Raw genomic sequence first — 21,092 nt, forward strand, 5'->3', positions numbered from 1 at the left:
TGTCAATCAAACTTACACAACTCTATCTTCCTTCTTGATGGCTGTTGCCGTTTACCACTGCAATCAGGCCAAATGACATCTTTTCAAGGCAGGTTTCATTGTTTAGGTACAACAATGAAAGCAACATGTGATTCTGAAATCCACTGAAATAAGACTTTCTGTATATAAACATGGAAAATCTTTGAAGTGTGTCAGAAAGGGTGCCTTTATTATAAGTAATCCAGGTCAAAGTTTATAGTTTTGCTGGTCATGATCTAAAAAAAATTAAGGAAGCAATGTTAGATTTATAGAAAAGAAAGTTGCATGACATCATTTTGCAATTCCCTATAGCTATATAATAATCCACCTGTATCTTTCAGTGTGTGAGTCTAGATCAGGCGGGGTCATCCTTGGACAGCTGACAGTCTGCAGGATTGCCATTTAAAAACTCTGTCATATCCTACTAATGCTGCTACTGCATATTTTGTTTTTAGTGTGAATACTTAGTGTGCTACATGTATATCAATATTCACATCTTGTGTATATTGTTTTACTTGTAAATTGAAATGCTTGAAACTTTTTCTACACTATTAATTAGGCTTTCAGTTTCCTTTAGGAACATACTTTTTGATAATAATAATTACTGAATAATATTTAATTATTTTAATAATTCTTTTGACATTTTATATTGAGCTTCTATTCATCAGATTGTGTTTAAATACTTTGTGACACTTTAAAGCTTTGACTTCCTGTATTAAAAGAATAAGAAAAAACTACATTGTCCTTTTAAAACAAATCGAATAAGGAATATTATATCTGGAATCTTCTGCGACCATCGTCTCAACTGCTCATGACAAAGCAAATCGCAGCTCTCTGCAGAGCTGTCCAGGAAAACGCTGGTGGGATCATCACACAACAAACTGGGTGTCCTGCGTGAGGCAAACAGGACAGTTTCGCAACAGCAAAGTAACCGTGCATGGATCACGGCTCTGAGCTAAGTGAAAGAAGAGGAGGAGGAAAACGGTCAGCGCAGCACTTCACAAAAGTTGTCAGCAGCAGTCCTCTTTGAGGAGAATCTCACAACAAAAGTTGTTTTCAGTGTGGATTGGTTTTAATTTAAACATAAGGTCCAAACATTTAAATATAGCCTCAGGATAAACTGCAGCTGTTCAGGGGTGTGGCACAGGCCCGGCCCTAACCAATCTGGCGCCCTAGGCAAGATTTTAGGTGGCGCCCCCCTACATCGGCAGTGTAGTGTATGTACTCACAAGAAACCGAATAGCTTTGTCTTTGACCTTTTTTTTTTACTTAAAGAAAGCAAATTCACAATCAGAATAATTAACAAGATAAAAAAATATATGAATAAATAAATGAATACAAAAAATAAAAAATGAGTATATGAAATACAATAAATTTTACATACATAAACACAATAAAACGTGTCAACAAGTTGGATAAAATAAATTAAAAATACAATATAAATAAGGCACTGCACAAAACAAGATATTAAATAAACCAGTATGACTTTAACAACTATATTACAAAAAAGGGGATCCTACAGAGTTCTCTAGTTGTGCTTTTTAATACTGCATTAACTAGAATGACTTACTGTACACCACCCCCTCTTCAACCTCACATCACCTGCTACAGCCTTACTCTCCTAGTGTTAGATTTGTATTGTTGATTGTTATTTATGCTTAGAAATATTTACTTATATATGCTTAGAGTTTTGTAATTAAAAATGTTTTATGTTTTCTCCCTAAAGTGTATGTAAATATCTGGTTACAAATGTGAATATCCTGCTGTGTACTGAAATCCCTCTTGGTTTGCATAGAAATATACTGAACAACATACAAAGCATAATATATAAAATAACATTTACCTGAGTTTTTTCTTTGAAAGAAGCCTCTAATGTCCATTCTTATATTTCAGTACATAACTGAAACTGATTTAGTCGGGGAGGGTAAGAACTGAAAATATGAAATAAACACAGGTAAGCTAAGACTCTCTAAAAAAATAGCATTTGTTCGCTTTTCATTTCGCCATTTGTTGATTCACTTGAAGAGCAAGTAACGTAATATTGGTCAAGTGATCAGTTTGATATCAATCTTTCGTGATGCACCGTCATATTTACATTATTTGTACGGTACGAATGATTTGCTTTGGTACCTGGTCAAACTTAAGCTCTCCTTAGTATGGCTGGCTCCGTTTCTCCAACAGCGCACTCACAGGCAGCAGCTGCCCCGCCCCCTCGCTCAGTCGCTTAGTGCCTGAGCTCGGATCATACCAATATCAGGGGGGATTCACGCACAGTCGTAAATTCCCACAGTGTGCACTACGTGCTTCGAATATTTTGTTTACTTTTTGTTTTATACAGTTGTCAGCCAGGCATCTAACTATGAAAAAATTACACTCCAAAAGACCCCGGGCTTAAGCCCAGTAAGCCACCCCCACGCTCCGCCCCTGATATAAAGTCCTTGATTTGGACAATCACAAAGCATGTAAAACATGGACATCACTTCCAAATCTCAAAAATGAAGCCAAAGTTCTTCAAAGCATGCAGTCTTTGGCCAACAGAGGGCGACTCCTGTGCTTACAAAAAAAAAAAAAAAAAAAGACTGAATACAATTTTAGGGGTAAAACAGTCCTTCAGATCCTTTAATCTGTGAGCCTCTTTCCTAACTTCACGGTTTCAGTTGCTAGTTTTGCGTCTTACATAAAATGGCAATGTTTACTTTTAAATCTGCGGTCCCTGTTAGAGCCACCAGGCCCTCTGACCACCACCAGTAGGCAATGGGTGAAGTGTCTTACCCAAGGACACTACAACCGAGACTGTCCAAGCCGGGGCTCGAACCGGCAACCTTCCGATTACAAGGCGAACTCCCAACTCTTGAGCCACAATTGCCCCCTTTATATAGCTGAAATATATAAACAATGGAATTTCCTTTTTTAGAATAGCAAAAAAATCTAGATAAGTTCACCCAGTTTACAGTGCAGTGAAAAAGTATTTGCCCTCTTCATGATTTCTTTATTTATTTCATTTTTGTCACACTTGCATGTTTCAGATATAACCTGATTATATACAGCACGCTCAAGTTTTAGAACATGAACTGATGGCCAGACATTCTTCTTTTTTCGCCCAGGTCCTGAAGCAGCAAAGCAGGCCCAGACTAACTCTTGACCACCACCATGTTTGACTTGGTACGATTTTCTTTTTAAGAAATGCTGTGTTAGTTTTATGCCACATGTAACAGTAACTCAAACCTTCCAAAAAGGCAAACCTTTGTCTCGTCAGTGCAAAGAATGTTTTCCCAAAAATCTTGGGGATCACAAAGATGTTTTTGGGCAAATGTGGGTTCTTTCGAGACTTTTTGGAAGAGTTATTGAAGCGCTTCTTTGGTGACAGTGGCCCCTCCTGGGAAGGTTTACCACAGTTTGAAGTTTTCTCCATTTGTAGATAATAGCTCTGGAGTCCTAAAGCCTCAGAAATGTCTTTGAAACCTTTCCCAACTGATAGATGTGAATGACATCTTTTTCATGGCACCGTAAATGTTACACATCTGCAATATGACATTGCAAAGTGATGAATTTGATGAGCTAATGCAGATGTTTCCAGGAAGACTTTTTGCCAAAGTAGCTCCAGTGATGTATCGATTCAGGGCAGCAGCTTGGGACACAGACAGATTACTCTGCAGTCGATGGTTGTTTTAAGCCGCAGATTAACAATGGGTTCCTATTCCTCCTGTGTCGGTATGCAGATGTCAACCAGGACTTATACTAATGCACAGAGTGTGAGCCATCTGGGAGGGTGAGGAGGGGGATGTAAGATGGAATCACAAGGAAGTCAAGGAGTAAAGATCACAAGCACCCATTTTCAACAGTTTAACAGTTCTGTCTTTGTCTCTTATTGTCATAACCTAAAAAGCGGATGAATTCTCTCGTGGGCTGAGGCTATTCCCAGAAGGCGCTGTGGAACCACATTGGACTCCCAGGTGAGCCTGATTGTGTTATCCTCACTGGGATGTCATCCATCTGTGCACAAAAAAATCCTCCTGCCTCCTGACACCTTTAATAATGGTTTGTTTGACTGTTCACTTACAAAGTCTCTGTTCAATGGTTAAAACAGATTTTTGCAACAGGTAGGTGTCTCACAAGTGTGAACAGCAAAATCATTATAAGATCATATATCTGGGTTTCAAACAAATGTTCCAAATACTGAAAACCGGAAATGAGAACACTCTAATCCACTGTACTATGATGTGATGCTCTCATTGGTCTGTTGCTCCAAGCCTTCCCAGTGCACACACACACATACACACAAGCACAACATCCTCTTACTCTCTGTGATGCATTGGTCCCTTTCACTGTTAATCCAGCTGGGTTGTGCCTCCGTGCATTGCTGTACTTTTGCCATCTGATAAATTCCCCACGGACGGTCGGAAAAATCACATTTTAGGCCAGGAATTTTGCACTTTTTGGATTTACGTCAAGTGGGAGCTTCACATCAGAGCCTCTTGCTCGGGGGTGGTACTCGGCTCCACGGGACTTCTGAGCCAAACAATGAAGTCCCATCCAGGTAGCTCGACGGTGCTGCTGCCCATCGCCCTCTGCCTCAGTAAGGAACTTGCCGTACTCTCCAGTTGTAGTGTGACCGTGTTGTACGTGTTTGTGTGCAATCCAGTCTTGTAGGAAAACTTTGTAAGTGTTGAGTGTGCTCTTCACTGCCCCAATTTTGTCCTGCGTCTGTATACGGATATACAATTTCTTTGCACTTTCAGGTTTGTCAGAAAAGGTCCAGAGAAGTTCAGATGGCTTATAAGGGATGTTCCCTTCAGCTTGTTCTGATATTAATGAGAAAGGTTTTACAAATGCGCTTACCTTAATGAAATGCTCCCCAGGCTGTTTGTGTGTTTGTGTGTGTGCATGCAGAAAGGTGTACAACATTGTGTATTTGAGTGTGAACACCAATGGAATGAAACTAAGTAGATTTAGCTGAGGACAAATTGGAGCCTTCTTTTCATACCACATTATATTTCTGCTACAACACATATTAAATTTGATCTAACCTTTACTTTACTGTAATATCTTTCAGATTAAAATCTTTTTTCCAAGCACACATTGATTTAAAAAAAAGGAAACAATAAAATAGAATAAAATAGATACCCAGTGCAATGCAGGATATCAATTACACTCTTCGGTTACAGAATCTTTCTCCCAGGGAAACAAAACCATTTATCTTAGAGATAAAGATTAGATTCATTTTTTTTATTTGCCATTTGTACACATACACTAAGTCTGGGTACACAGGAAACCATGTGCAGAGTTTCGAGTCAGGGTTAAATAAATAGTCTTCAGAGCAGACTTTAAAAAGTCAGAAGTTTTTTACTTTGCTACATTTATTATATTAGTATTAATGTTATTCAGTATTTGAATTATGTAGATTTGAGCATATATAACATAGAGAACACACAAAATATGTTTGTTTTTTTTTTTATCACAAATCAAACTACTCAGAAGTTCATAAAGATACAGCTGAAATGATTAACTGATTAACCACTTTTTCATTTTGTGCTCAATTTTTCTGCTACTTTTATTTTTGTTCAGAGTATCTGTGGCTGGATTTCTCGCAAATTTTTAAAAAAGGGTAAATAAGTTGATGCAGAAGAAAATAATCAGTTTCAGAAGAAGCTCAGGCACCCTGTAAGATGCTTGTGGTAATATTTATTATTGTATAAGTTATATTAAATATATTTATTATATATTATTTTATATTTTATGTTATTATCTTTATATAAGGTTTTTATTAATAGTAAATAATGCAAATTCTGCTTCCACCTTGGCTGTCCTAACAATATAAAGGTTTTTGGGGTTGACTTTTTAACATAGCTACATAATGCCCTTGAATAATTGCCAGAAGGATGTTTCTGCACTAAATTAAGGCATTGCAGTGAACACGACCTTTATCCTTTTGCATATAAAAGTCACAACATCATCATTTTATCTCCATTTGTCATTTGTGTGAAATTCTGTCTTAATTGGAGCTACTGAGTTATCACAAAGCAACATATTTATTGAGGTCACAATGTCTTTGACCTTTGAGTGCAGAAACGTAATCAGTTCATCCTCGAGTTCAACTGAACATTTGTGGAAAACACGAAGAAAATCCCTGGAGACATTGTGCTCATGAGAACACTTTCCAACAACCGGGAACCATAATGCAATTAGCTGTGACTTGCAGTGGTGGTGAAGCGTGCAACCGCATTTTATGAATGAAGCTCATTTGTGGAAAAATCTACCAAGTAACATGGAAATTTCGCAACAGGAATTCATTACATTTCTGCAGAGACAGCTATTAAAAAACATCTGCAAAGAAAGAACACAGAGAAGCAAAAGCAAAACATCAGGGGTTTAATGATGCAGCTAATAACGTGCACTGGCATTAGGCAGAAACAAGGTCGTCTTAGACTGATTGAATCACAAAAGTTCCAAGTGGCGTGTGGAGAAAAGGCAAAAATGTCCTAGATGTCACCAATTTCTGAGCTAATTTTTCAGACAAGCGGTTTGTTTTTGCAATGCATATTTAACTTTTGTTTTATATCCTCTGGTCAAATGTATACAGACAGCCAGATCTCCTTTAGGATTGCTGTTTAAGCTCTGTTCTTTAATTCAAATATCAATGCTTCAATATTCAGTGATATATAAAATAAGATCAGTGTTCTTTACACCCCGTGTAAGCAGCTTGTCCAGAGCCAACAGTAGTTCTGAACCACAAAGGCAGAAATTAGACAAACTGCACTCAGTCACATCCAGTACATTAGAAAGAGAGCATCCAAATTTCTGTGTAAAGCCTGGAGCCAGAAAAATGAAGGCTGGTTTAGCATCAGATTGATGTTTATGGTTTTAGGGGTGACCCTGGAACAGCTCATCAGGTCTGCTGGCAAACGAATGTGTTCGAGGCCAACGACAAACTGAAAGCGATCTTGCAGTACAGATTTACTCCCAAATCAGTGCTCCAGTCAGACCTTGTGTCTCAGCTTTTCAGGAAGGTTTCAGTGAAAACTCAAACTTCATAAGGACATGTTTTATATGACATGTTATATGTGGACTGACCGATGCAACCATACAGCTTATACATGGCTTTATAGTGCTACATGGAATTTGGCTCTGAGGGTGTATAATCCCTCCAGATGAATGGAATACAACATATTTCTGTATCTGTTTGATCCATCTAAGAACCTGATGGATCACAACTATGAACATACAAACATTGTATTCAAATCCTCAACAATCTAGTGGTTTTATTTTTCTCCCATCATAACCTTTTAGTTTAGTAACACTGTATTTACAGTCTCCTCATGTATGCATTCATTTCTTCTGCACTGAAAAAAGGAGTGTTTTATATGTCTTTAGTGCTCAATTGTGAGAAAGAGCATCGACCTTCTTTAGATAAAATGATCTTTTTGTAGTGTTCAAATATGCTTGTGTCTTGTCTTTCCCTCTCCACCAGGCTTGGTCCCCGTGTGTCTCAGCGCTGCAATCCCTGTTTCATGTGGTTCCATCTACAAGCGCTTTGCTCAGTGTTTACTCACACTCGGGGACAGTTTAGTGGACACACAAAAAGAGCAGAGCACACAGGACATCGATGCCATCTGCAGGTGTGTGTTTGTGTGTGTCAGTCTGTCATTTTTTTAATGTTATGTTAATGAGACTTGAAACTAGTGACTGAAACCACACAGCCTTTGGGAAAGTGTTCACTGAGGTCACAGATCAAGAGCTGAAGGGCTGTGTTTCTTTGTCCTTTCAAAATATTTTTTGGACTCACCTGTTTTTAATGCATACCAAACATATTATCGCTGGATGAATTTATGAATCAAATTTAGTTTTTCAGTTCCAGATAAACAGATCTGACCAATCAGGCCACTGCATCTGGCAACCAGTGAGCTTGTAGGTTAAAATGCGAGTGATCTGGAATTGGTAAGATAATACTGGTTTACCTCAGACACACTGCTAGTTGCTGCTCTGGGTCAACTGGATCTCTGCATCCTCAGAAGTTGTTACAAGTCTTCCAACAACAGCTCAAACTGCCTCATTGACATCCTTAAATATGTATGAAAGCATCCTTCTCATGAGAATCGGATGAATCTCAGTTTCTTATGATTTTTGTTTAGAAACATCAGGGCCAGCTCATCAGTGCTTGATATACTCAGTTGCTTAGTGGTGCATTTTTGAGGTAAAAAGCTTCACAAAAATATATTTACAGTGTGTACACGTCACACAAACCTGCTTCAGAAAGACGGTGCATGGGGATCTGCCAGGCCCGGGAGCCATCGCCAGTCCCCTTCGAGGCCTTCCCCAAACCGCAGCTCAGTTCATGTCCAAGCCTTCACTTTTATCTACTAAAAACACTGTCAAACCTAAAATGAGGACGTGGGCCCAGCGAGTGAAATAGTTTTTTTTTTTTTAACAATGCGCTGTGTGCAAAGGCCTTAAGAATAAAATATGAAGCTGGAAGTAAACATAATAGGTCTCCTTCGAATTACCAGAAAATGAGCTGTCTTAAGTCTGTGACCCAAAAGTGATGTCAGAGGGTCCTGCAGGACACCAGAGAAGTGATAAACCACAGGAAGTCTGCTACTTATCAACGCTGTAGTAATCTCATTACTTTAACATACTGGTTTATTATTGTGTTGGAGATGCTAACCTCTCTTCCTGTCCTGGTTCTTTCAAGGTCCTGGAATGCATTTCACGTTTGTGCCAACTCAGCTCTGGCCGGCTGTCCTGGAGAAGCAGCAGCTGTTTGGGAGTCTCTAAGACAAGAGTCCAGGAAGACAGAGTTTTCTGGAAACCTCTACAACATGTGCGCCAGCCGCACAACGCTCCCACCCAGCACCGTGCCTGCAGCTCAGAGCCCCCCCACGTCCGACCAGACAAACCAGGAAACACTGAAAGGGCAAACACACAAGCACAGCCCCACGCTCTTCACTGTACTGCTCCCTGTGTGCAGCATGCTGCTAGTTCTGCTCAGGAGTTAGTTAACCCATATTAACCCTTCGGTCAGAGTGATGCCAGCAGGCCGTCACAGTCCTGCTGCCCCTACAATCCAAACAAACAAGGGCACACAATCCATACAAGTCACTTTCATCATAATCCTTAAATAAGGATTGCTATAACTGGATCAGTTTGAAATGTTTGGTTCAGGACACTAATACAGCATTGACGCATTGAAAAAAATTGAAGACCTGTCTTCTGTCAGACAGAAGCCTCTTACATGAAGTCCACCAAGTTTTCAATCACTGCAAGAGTTTAAATGATTTTGATTAAATTCGCATAATCTAATATTTATTATTCTGCTATAGAAGAACGAACAGTTAATGTAAGGAAGAATAAACCCTTTCCCCACATCTCTTTAATGTGTCAACTTAGCTGAAAGAAAAGCTCTGGTTATGAAAAATATATATCTTTTAGCCCTGCTGCAGTTCATCACCAGTGTCCCATGATTTGAGGACAAAGGAGATTTTGAGGCATGCTGTAACGCCAGGTGTTCAGATCTGCGTGCAACCTAATCAGGTGTGATCCGGAGGAGAGTATTATCAGCGAGGGGGGCGAACTGTGTTTTTGTGCAGTAGGTTTAAGTCATCACCCTGTTTGACTGGTTTAACGACATGAAATCAGATTTATGTGACGACAGACTCTCTGATGTGCTGCTACATGTTATTATTTCATGTGACTTTAACCCAGTTTAAAGATGTCTCCTGTGGGAACAGTGTGCACATGTCTCAATAAAATGCACAAAAAGCATGCAATAAACATTTCCTTGGACAGTAATGAAGCATAAAGGACAACAAGCACATTAGTCAGCAGTCTGAGTCTCTTTAGTGTGTAATTGTCATTTGTAAAAATGTTTTTAATTTCTTTCACTGGTTTACACAGGTGTATTTGCTGCATCATTTTCTAGTTTTGCATTATTTAGTGGGACATGCAACTTTACGTCACTGTGATTTTTCACCATGGAAGGTATGTTAACATACATGACACAATCTTGCTGAGTGATTGAAACTATTACTTATCCTAAAATCAAATGCTCTGAGTCAGGTTTTATGTGTGTGTGTGTGTGTGTGTGTGTGTGTGTGTGTGTATAATCTTAATACCCTTAAGCTGTTTCATAACAGCAGAGTCATGATTAATCTCATCTATCTTTATTCATCCACTGTGTAGCAGGTTGCACCTCAAAACACTTAAAATCAGTCTCAGTGGCCTCAGAGCAGATAAACACCGTAGGTAGGAAGACTTGAACATCATCTGAGGAGTGATGACTGATGCTGTGGCAGTCAAGGGAACCTCAGGTAGACCTTAAATAGCTTTAATATTTATCAACCACCAGATTATCCAAATCTCACAGGTTAGCCTGACCAGCGCTCTTTCATAGTTTTAAGTGTGTATGTCTCATTCCGTTTGCACTACAGATTAGAGATGGACCGATCTGATATTACGCATCGGTATTGGTCGGATACTGACCTAAATTACTGGTTCGGATATCAGAGAGAAATAAAAGATGTAATCCGATCCATTAAATATCAAAAAAGTACCTCACAAAACTTGCAACATGGCTTAACTCGGCCCATAACCTTAGCACTCGGAGCAGTATGCATCACGTGATAGAGCGCTGTGTGTATTTGTAGCCTCACTACCAAACTGGCATTTCATCTCCGAGGAAGTTTTCCCAGAGAGAAGTAAAGCAAGTGTGTAAGTTCATCTCTGAATGTTTGTAAAGCATCCCCGCGTTAAGCTTAACAACCGATATATGGAGCGACTGCCTCTCTCTCTCCCTCCCTCTCCTGCTGCTACTTCAATTGTGAAACTGATTAATGATCAGCTGATCAGCTTTTCTGTCCGTCTCTCTTCTTTGTTTATTGCCCACTTCGCGCCAGAAAGAGGAAACCAACGGCTGAACAACAGCAGCACGTTTAAGCTTGATAATCTGTTGTTAGGATTTATTTAATATTACTTTCTACACCAGGATCCTTTTCTACGTAGCTGACGGCTGGTAACTGTGCGGGGGCGGATCTAGCAAAGTTTAGCCAGGGGGGCCGATAGGGCATGAACAGGGAAAAGGGGGGCACAAAGACATACTTTTCTTTCTTATTCTCATTTAAAATGTCCAGCTTTTAATAATTAATTGTCTGAATTTTACACACAACGTTTTAATCTGATGTAAAATGTATAGAAGTCCATTACTGTATATAGTAACTATTAAGTCTAATATACCCAAGTAAGCTATAGTACTTTTCCTTTGGGAAGATACCATCTGTGCAGTTTAAACTTCTGTTGAACAAAGATGTTGAATCGATTTAATTATTCTTGAAAAATAATTGATTTCTGTGCATTTTTTTCACACTGCATCAAATTAAAGTTGATTATGTCGATTAAGCATCATAAGGTGGGGGGTGGTTCCCTATTTTTTTTTTTGCTGGGAGTTTGAAACCCTATTAGTTAGGTTGCTTACTCTTTAAAATACCAGAATAGGGAGGATGGAGTAGGTTTAAGTTTATTAGATTGATCAGTATTGCTAAACTATGAAATTTTTTGGGTGCAGTGTATTTTTTGCATACAGGTATAACAGAATAGCTTTAGTGTTTTATTTTTTTTAAACTTGAGTTTGAACTTATACAAAATGCAGCAAGATATTAAAAAAACAGTTTTATTTCTTAAAAAACACACTATATCGGATTCATATCGGTATCGGCCGATATCCAAATTTATGATATCGGTATCAGTATCGGACATAAAAAAGTGGTATCGTGCCATCTCTATTACAGATTTATCTGATTCCAGTTTTGGCCTGAAATCCATCAGACTGCCATCAAAAAGCATTTTGCTCTGTCTAAACAGATACAGATACAGATTAAAATCCTCACTAGTACACGAAGACTGAATTTTAATACGACCCTCAGTGAGTCTGCACATAACATGGCAGGTCGCCACAAACAGAAAGGGGAAAAGCTGCCGTGCCTAAATGAACACATTTTAAAAGCAGTCTTTTAGTTTAGGCAGGAATCTAAACTTGGAGTGTTTGTCAAAGAGTGCAAAACAGACAAGACAGTGTGTTCCTATGAAGATAATTAAGAATTACACTGAAAATGGGTGGAATCCACCTAGAGGGTTAGGGTTAGAGCTACACTGTTTATAGATTAAAAAGCCTATTTTTGAGCTCTTCTATACCCAGTTCCAATTCGCTTATCTAATTCAGGGTCATGGGGCGCAACTGCCACTGGGCAGCACAGCCAATCAGGGTCAACATCCAAAGACAGATAACTTTTCATGATAACATTCATACCTGGGGCCAGTTTAGAAAAAAATTACTTAATGCAGATATCGTGGAGTGTGGGAGGAAGCTAGAGAGAACCCAACATGCTAACTCCGCTCAAGAAGTGCAAAGTGTGTACTTGTGGGAGTCAAACCCCGGACCTTCGTGTTGTGTGGTGACAGCACTGACTATTACACCATTGTGGCACCTATGTGATAAAAAAATGGCAGCAGTACTCAGTAATTGTTAGAATTTGGGGCTACAACTCTGGTGAAATTAAATATAAATCAACTAATTAATGAAGACACGCAAAAATGTATTTGCCCAATTCATAACAAACTCAATTTAAGTTCAATTTAAATATTTTTAAAGAAACAAATAGAGCTTTGTGTAGCCTGCAAAAATACATTTTGAATTCTTTATATAAAAACATCTATTTATATCTTAGTTTGATGACCCGTCCCTTACATAGTTTGTCTGTCCCCAGAACACCTTCGCAGACCTGCTCACTCAAATCTCTGTATCATGATCGTCACCGGAGTCGATCTCCATCACCGTGAGACTCAAAGGAGGAGCCGCAATGCCTGGCCATTAACATGTTTTCATGTTGTTGTTTTTTTTAAACTTATTTCTGTTCTCAACTGAGTCCTCATCCGCTTTTGAGCGATGCTCTACAGCAGATGGTGTGTAGCATAAAACATGGCAGGGATTATGAATTCCTAGTGTATTAGATTGGGCTGTCCAATCCATGTGGCCGGGGGTTTATTCTACCAGGATGTAAACACTTTAAAGCTGTCAGCTGAACTGAGCACCAACTCTATTATCTGTGTACATAATGCGTGAAATTAATAAGAAATAAGAATAAAATGAACAATTGTATTTATTTCTCTGTCAATTTCCCCCCTGAGGTGGGTGTTATTGTCCTTAACGAGTGTGAGATGCGCTGGGACTGTTTATATAGAAAGAAACAAGAGAGTAAAATGGAATTAGTTGAATATTTCTTCCCGGAAACACTCAGCAGGTCAGTCTGCTGATGTCACTGCAAGTTTGTCAGCTTTGATGAAACATCATATATTTGATTTGATTTCATTTATCAAACTTGCCTCACTGCTCAGTTAGGCTTCTTCATCAGCAAGCATCAGAGACAGACATAAAGGGATGGCGGAGCAGGCAGAAGTAAACATGCTCACCTTACTGTCAAATTTTTCACCTCAGAGTGAAATTTTTAATAGTCGAAAAGTCTAATTAGACCATGTTAGTCGTGTGTGTGCGGGTGTGTGGGTCTATATATTGGCACAGTTTACAGCTCACCAGGTTGAGACTACTTCTGGAGATACAGAGGGAGTCGAACACGTGAACTGCAGGTTTCTGGGTGCACAAGAATAGTTTCTGGTGTTTCTGTGTGTTGGTTCTGGATCATGGAGGAGCTGGCCCGGGAGAGCATCAGCCTGCTGGCCCGATCGGCATCTCACGCGGACCCCCCGCGGCTCGGCTCGTTCGGTGCGGTGTTCATCATGCTGAAGTCTGCCCTGGGAGCCGGACTGCTCAACTTCCCCTGGGCCTTTCAGAAGGCAGGGGGAGTCACCACTGCAGTCAGTGTGGAGCTGGTGAGTACAGGATCTAACATGCTGCTGGAGTTAGTGTTGTTTACAAAGAATCATCTAAAATATTGAAACATAATAATTTAGGTCAAAATTCAACAGTTTTATATGTCCCCCTCCCCCAGAGGTTACTTTGTCTGTTGGTCTACAACCTGCATGGGCTCAGTATGGATTCACCATCCCTCTCTCTGGCTCCTTGGTGTGAAAGAGACGCATAGATTTAACACGTGAGCTCTAATGAAGCTTCCACTTTAGGTGAAGATCTAAACTTTCAGTGCACTGCATCTGACTGCTGGAAAAGCAGTGTGTGTGTGTATCTCATGGACTTATTACTGCATGCTTTCCAAGAATGGGCCAAAGAGGTCAGCGGGCACAGAGCTTGACATCTTTGTCTCATGTAACTGTTGTTATATATTTTATATTTTTAACACCAGTTGTTGTAACGGTCACTTTGGTTACAGCAGCTGCAACTTATAACTTGCACGCAGATATTGTTTAATCATTTAATTTCCTGCAGTGTTAAAAATGCTGAGATGCACTTTTCAGAGTCCTGGGATTTGTTCTTTCCCTGAGTGTTAAGCTGCTGTGCATGTGTGTGTCTAGTTTGTAATAGTTACTTTCTGTTTTATTCTGTGAGCCACCTGTCTACTCTTACTTCTTCCTCATCTCATTTCCCCTGTGCTCAGTTTCCCCCAGGAGAGAAAGAGAGAGTGTTCACTTTGACATCGATCTTATTAACCTGAGTGTTTTGGATTACTGGTTGGAAAGACCGAATATTTTAAACATGTAGGCTTTGGCATATTTTTCTTTCTTTGCATGTTTCTTCTTTCAGGTGTCTTTTTTTAAACACCTATACCCACAGCCTTGTTGTCTCATAGTTTGTGATATCATCACTGTGGTCTGTGAGTGAAGATTAGCGTTAAGCTGATCCCTTTGATGCCCCTTCAGGTGTCTCTGGTTTTCCTCATCAGCGGCCTGGTCGTCCTCGGCTATGCGTCATCTGTCAGCAGACAGAAGACGTATCAGGACGTGGTGAGAGAAGTGTGTGGACGAGCCGTGGGGAAACTCTGTGAAGTCTGTTTCTGCTTCAACCTCTTCATGATAAGTGTTGCCTTCCTCGTGGTGGTCCAGGATCAGCTGGAGAAATGTGAGCGAGACCTTTGCCTTCCTCTTTGCTTTCTTTAGCTTTAAGAGAAACAGCTTCACCTGTGGCATCCGTGCCTTGGTAATCAGTAACCAAATTCTTGCTTTCTTCTATGGATTTCTCTGTTTTGCTCTGACATTACTTGGTGTCAGCTGGAAATAACAAAATATCAAGAAAGAGGACACTGACAACAGTTTGGAAGTGTGTAACAGGTATTCTCAGATGCAATATGATGGAAAGGAAAACATTACACCCCAAACTTTCCTTTTAACTCATTTCCAATGAAAAGTTAACTAGGAAAATGAGAATAAAATAAAAACTTTATTGTTATCTTATCACCGCTCCTAAAGCCAGTGATGGCAATCAGGGATCAGACCACCATAGCCTCTCACTAGACTCCAAACCAGTCCAAGGCACTAAACACTGGGCACCATCATGGGGCTTTTCTGAATCTCTCTTTGTCTGACACCTTACCCAGTGGTCCAGTGGTCTTAGGGGGCCCTGCAGAGACAATGTACAGCTCCTGGCATTACAGAGAAAAGCTGCTACTTCTCTATGCCTAAAAGAGCCAGTGGAGGTGGCTTGATCATCTGACCAGGATCTGACCAGCACCCCCTGTCTGCTTAGACTTCCACTCCTGTGACCTGGACCAGAAAAAGACGGCTGAATGGGTGTCAGTGGTCCATTAACAAACACAGTGAAGTCCTGTTTCAGCTCCAGACTTGCAGCCTTCCAATATCTGCCTGCACATGAACTCACAACCAGAACTAGCCATGAAAACCTTGCACCTGTGTGTTCATGTACAGCAGGGAAAGATGACAAGAAACAAAGTCACTTATAAAATATCTGCTAACATTAACTATACACATATTAATAAACCATTAGATTTGCAGACCATGAGCACAAACAAATACTGCCACTCCACTGACTTAGCCTCTAGCTGTAAGGCCAACATTTTTAGGGGTTTTAACAGGATAGCAGGTTAAGGTTACCCATTACAGCAGAATGTGTGATGCACTGAATGCTCTGCTGATGCACTAAAAACTCCCAAATTATCAACTTTTAATACTTTTAATGTTACCTTTTCTATTTCCTTAGCAGGTTAAATAAATGGATAAAAGAAAGCCTGTAAGAATTCTGTTTTCACACTGCTTTCTAGAGTATTTGACATTATTTTGTCGTCACCTGAGTTTGATCAGTTTAGCTGCCGTTCCCTGTAACCTGTAACCATGCAACCTAATACAGACTGCAGATCACCTGCTCCTTAATTTCTATTCTAGCTTGCATTAGGCTAAACATGTGACTGGGAGCAGGAATATCTCACATTTTAATTTTTTTCCTGTTGTGTTTTGTCTATCTGAAAACCTTCAAATCTCCTTTAGTGTTTTTGCTTTGTTACCGTTTTAAACACATCATTTGATTGGATTTCCAAACACACTCCATCCCCCAAACGCCTCCTGATTTTAATCAGAGATTCTGCATGATACAGATTAGTGACAAATGGCTGAAACTAATTCACAGGACGCCTCATCTTTCTGTGTGTTGATCCACTGACTTTAAAAACTGATATCTTGCCATAAAAAAAAATCACAAAGGAAAAAGCAAAATTTGTGTGACTGTTTTGTAAATCTAGTCAACTAGACCCATTAAATCTTATAGGATTTGACAGTTCTTGCTCCCTGTTGTCCTGCTTACTGATGCTTTTCATGTTGCAGTAGATAAATATTGTGAACTTCTCTCGCTTTTTTGTCTCCAGTGTGTATTTCTCTCTATGAGACAGTTACGGGATCGAGCGAGGCAGGAATGCCCTACCACTGGTACACAGACCAACGATTTGCCCTCTTCGTCATGTGCCTTGTAATCATCCTACCACTGTCCATCCCAAAAGAAATCGGCATCCAGAAATACACAAGGTAAGCAGCACTAACCTGTGTTCAGCCTGACTCACAGTGTAAATGTTTACGCGAGTTCATCGTCTCTCTTTGTGTCAGTGTGCTGGGGACGCTGGCTGCTACATATCTGTGTGTGGCAGTGATTGTAAAATATTACCTGATGGACAGTCACGCAGTCATAACTCCAGACCACAGCCAAAGGTCAGTAAATCCGAATGCATGCATATCCTTATGATAAGTTCCTGTCGTGTGCGACCTTACTGAACATGTATCTGTGTCTTTCAGTGTGAGTTCATGGGCATCGATGTTTAGTGTTGTACCGACCATTTGCTTTGGCTTTCAGGTAGGATTGTTTTTGGACATCTTTAACTGTTCACTTCCTAATGTTCCCTTTATATAATACAGTCTAATAGCCAATTTATTAGGTATACCTAGCAGATTGCACCCCTGCCTTAAGTCTTTATATATATTTTAAAGAATGAGGAGATAAACAGGAGGGTGTCACACTTACTGAAATCAAGATTATTTACCAGAAACTATAAAAACAAATTTTCCCGATTGGTTTTATTATTTATAATTATATATATGTATATGCTTCCCTGTCATCTCCAGTAAGGATGTTTACATTTGTGTCATGCTAAAATGAACTCACTGTTCAGCATCATCAAAAGACAGCCTGGATTTTATTCAAACATTTTGACAGTGTGCTTGTGTGTGTTTGCAGTGCCATGAAGCCTGTATAGCGATCTACAGTAGCATGGAGAACCAGAAGATCTCCCACTGGGCGGTCATTTCTGTGCTCTCCATGCTTTTCTGCTTGCTCATTTACACTCTAACTGGTGAGTCCCCTCCCAAAACAAGCGTATTATCTGCTTATTTGGCAGCTCTCTATCAAACCCGCTCTCTTCCTCTCCAGGTGTGTACGGCTTCTTGACATTTGGAGAAGACGTAGTCTCAGATATTTTGATGTCATATCCAGGAAATGATGTGGTCATGATCGTTTCCAGGCTACTTTTCGGAATATCAATTATCACCATCTACCCAATTATTCTTCTTCTCGGGAGGTAAGTCTCACCAGGGTGGAGATGTTTTTAATTTTCTGACTCTGAGCATGCTTACTGCCATGTTGTGTTTCTGTGTGTGGAACAGGTCAGTCATTCTCAACCTGATGTTACGAGTTCGCAGACATTACCGGGGAATCGTCACTCATTCGTTTGAGAATCGCTGTAGAGTTGTTCTCACGGTGGCCTGGATCACCTTCACGCTTGTCATTGCCATGTTTGTACCTGACATGAGCGACGTCATCAGCATCATCGGTGGAATCAGCGCCTTCTTCATCTTTATATTTCCTGGTAGCAGCAACATTCACTTTAATGTGACTTTTATTGTTTTGTAATGACATATTTAGCCCTTTATTATCATATACAATCAATACAAAAATAAGAGAAAGGTGTACAAGGACGTCGTTGTAACCCAGGCCCTTGTGTGGTGTGTTTTTGTGTGTTGCAGGTCTTTGCTTAGTGTTCACCATGCAAACTGAGAACATCTCTTCAAGAGTCAGGTGAGCAGACAGAAACAATCCATGTATTATTCTAATTCATTCAGCTAGTATCTCTATTCAAATCAGTGTATCCAAATAAATGGAACATGCTGAACATGCAACAGTTTGTACAGGTAGACAAATGTTTAAAGAATAAATGTATGTTAGACAGTATTTTATGTGGAAATTTTTACTTCCTGGAGATTTTTCAGGAAATATTGTGAATTTATTTTGCATGACTCTTAGATTCAGTAACAGACAGCAGAAATGGCTGTGAGGTAATGTCTCCCTCTCTGGGCTTTTATTTGCACAGTAAATTTGATCCAGTGTCTCAGAAGTGAAGGATTTCTGGCTAAAGGACAGACTGATAAATGCTTCTGAATTTTCTGTTTTTCTTTTATTGCTGTTGCACTGATCTGTCACTTGATGCTCCCGATCACCTGATTGCATTTTTATCATTTCAGGGCGATTTTAACAGCTTGGGGAGTCATAACGATTGTAGTTGGAGCATTCATCTTTGGACAGAGCACGACCCTCGCTGTCATGGAGGTTTTCCGCAAATTTTGAACTTTCAGAACTAGATAAACTCTCTCTTTTTCTCTCAGGGAGATGAATGTTGCATTTTTAAAGAAGGTTTTTAGGGGTATGTGTGACTCTTATTTGACTGTCTGTGGCCTTAATTTAGGTTGACAGTGTCTGAATGGTTTCTTATGTGATGTGATGAATATTGACTATAATATTTGACTGCCTGGTGAAGCATCAGTGAAACATCTCATCTGTCTGAGCCCTTGTTTATGTTTAAGCACTGCCAGGGGGCAGCATTGCACCATTTAGGAAGTGCCTCTCTCTGTATATTTTTTCATTCACATGCTGTATATGTGGAACTGCATAGTGACAACACAGATAAGATGAAGCTGTTTTCTTATCATGCTTATTTTGGCCACAGCGATAATGGCTTGTCTGAGCCCGCTGAGCCTTTTCAGCATAAACAGATGGACTCATTGTCCCTGAAATGTACTTTTGCATTTACAGGATGATAAACTGACTGAAGACTTGTTTTTTTCCTTTCTCTTAAGTGTTTGTTCCTTATCTTGTCGCACCATTTCTAAACTCCACACTGCCTTAATCCCAGCGGCGATATAAATCTGCTGCTTTCACTGAGCACAGGGTGATGGCTGAGGTGTGCTGAATATAGCTGTTTATTGTTTATGGACTTCAAACTTAAAAGAGTAATAGGATGCTGCCTGGAAGCGTTCACGTGCTCACACACGTGTGTCAGTGCACGAGTGAGTAATAGTTTACACTACATCTGGAAAATTGGGTGTTTTATCTGGAGTCTGGAGGCGTCTGATTTAAAAGCAAAATGAGCCATGCTGACTTTGCAGTAATCCAGAACTTATCTGTCTGAACATACAACATTTAAATAACTTTCATTTAAATTTTTAAAAAAAGGAACACAGCAGTTCCTCATGAATATTATGCAATAGATGTTTGCTATTGATGTCCTTAAGGAAAACCCTCATAATGTGATGCTCTTCTTGTGTTTTTCCCAACCTGCTGGAAAAATGACCATTTTCAAGGAAAAAAGGGTGAAAATCAAGTAAACTGCTTAAATCTTGCAGTCATTCTCTGTCATTACATTTATGCAGGCAACTTAATAGGTAAAGCCAGTAAGACAAGCTTGCTGGTAGTTTCTGTAGTTATTAAGTCTAAAGGTGGAAGTTTAAAATTGGCCAAAATGAAAATCTTTGAGCTCCATGGATAAGAGGAGTGTACAATAAGTCTCCTTATCATAAGGCTATAAATTGTTACAAAAATCTTCACCTGCAGCTTTGCCAAATTTGAAGCAACAAACATGTGAAATGGATGAAACAGATGTTTCAGTCACAGCAGCACTTCACTCACCCACTCAGTCAACCCTCACTATTGCCCAGCACCCACATAAAGATGTTGAAGCCCGATTTCTGACTCAGTGTTGGAGCAGGATCAGCACTGCTGTGACTTAAAGGTTAACATCACAATCCTCAAAGCAGTCACGCTCACCTGTTTTCATCAGTTTAGTGAATTAGCATGCTAACATTGCTAATACTCATTAAACACAGCTAATGGTTAAGAACAATTGGAATATTATTGGTTCGTCTGTTTGGGCATAAAGGATAGTCTAAGGAGCTTGGAAAGAAAAGCGTCTGGACTTCTTTAAGTTGCTTGAAGACGTTTCACCTCTCAGCTTCTCGGATGAGAGGTGAAACGTCTTCAATCAACTTAAAGAAGTCCAGATGCTTTTCTTTCCAAGCTCCTTAGACGATTTAACACATACATTTTCATGCTATTGAAATAAAAAACAAACAAACAAATGCACAAATCAACCAGAAAACTCACGTTATTAGGTACACCTTCTATTGTTGTGTTGTTGCTGTTCCTGAATCAACAAAACTAATGTTGATTCAGGAACATTAGTTTTGGTTCAACATTGCAAGTGACTATTCACATTGTAGTGATGTCATAGTTTTGCTATGTGGAAACACTGCATACAAAACTGAAACCCTAACTGCCCCTGTTTTTTAGATTTTCTTCCTGAGTGTAGATCGGCAGGTTTTTTCCCAAGTCACAAAGTTGTGACATCATAACAATG

At 39.7% G+C, this 21,092-nt stretch overlaps 2 protein-coding genes across 2 annotated transcripts; both read left to right on the top strand.

The window, feature by feature from the left end:
• Positions 1 to 4,230: 4,230 nt before the first annotated feature.
• On the top strand, positions 4,231 to 10,536 carry nrn1lb (neuritin 1-like b). The gene is made up of 3 exons (XM_026166678.1): positions 4,231 to 4,594; positions 7,487 to 7,634; positions 8,708 to 10,536. The coding sequence occupies exons 1-3, from the start codon at positions 4,540 to 4,542 to the stop codon at positions 9,009 to 9,011; spliced, it is 507 nt and encodes a 168-aa protein (XP_026022463.1). The 5' UTR covers positions 4,231 to 4,539; the 3' UTR covers positions 9,012 to 10,536.
• Positions 10,537 to 12,671: 2,135 nt separating this feature from the next.
• LOC113021915 (putative sodium-coupled neutral amino acid transporter 8) lies at positions 12,672 to 19,515 on the top strand. Its single transcript, XM_026166808.1, has 10 exons — positions 12,672 to 13,890; positions 14,833 to 15,031; positions 16,785 to 16,941; positions 17,020 to 17,121; positions 17,206 to 17,263; positions 17,645 to 17,759; positions 17,837 to 17,984; positions 18,070 to 18,272; positions 18,430 to 18,481; positions 18,925 to 19,515. Exons 1-10 carry the CDS (start codon positions 13,702 to 13,704, stop codon positions 19,025 to 19,027), a joined length of 1,326 nt encoding a protein of 441 aa, XP_026022593.1. The 5' UTR covers positions 12,672 to 13,701; the 3' UTR covers positions 19,028 to 19,515.
• Positions 19,516 to 21,092: the final 1,577 nt, after the last annotated feature.

The sequence above is a fragment of the Astatotilapia calliptera genome, chromosome 1 (genome assembly GCF_900246225.1).
Source record: "Astatotilapia calliptera chromosome 1, fAstCal1.2, whole genome shotgun sequence".
NCBI lineage: Eukaryota > Metazoa > Chordata > Actinopteri > Cichliformes > Cichlidae > Astatotilapia > Astatotilapia calliptera.

Bases quoted from the DNA above. Each gene is read 5' to 3' on its own strand.
- nrn1lb (XM_026166678.1), top strand. From the start codon at position 4,540: ATGAAGTCCCATCCAGGTAGCTCGACGGTGCTGCTGCCCATCGCCCTC. The intron at 4,595-7,486 runs GTAAGGAACTTG...CCTCTCCACCAG, and splicing joins GCCCATCGCCCTCTGCCTCA to GCTTGGTCCCCGTGTGTCTC. The intron at 7,635-8,707 runs GTGTGTGTTTGT...GGTTCTTTCAAG, and splicing joins GACATCGATGCCATCTGCAG to GTCCTGGAATGCATTTCACG.
- LOC113021915 (XM_026166808.1), top strand. From the start codon at position 13,702: ATGGAGGAGCTGGCCCGGGAGAGCATCAGCCTGCTGGCCCGATCGGCA. The intron at 13,891-14,832 runs GTGAGTACAGGA...ATGCCCCTTCAG, and splicing joins CTGCAGTCAGTGTGGAGCTG to GTGTCTCTGGTTTTCCTCAT. The intron at 17,264-17,644 runs GTAGGATTGTTT...GTGTGTTTGCAG, and splicing joins CCATTTGCTTTGGCTTTCAG to TGCCATGAAGCCTGTATAGC.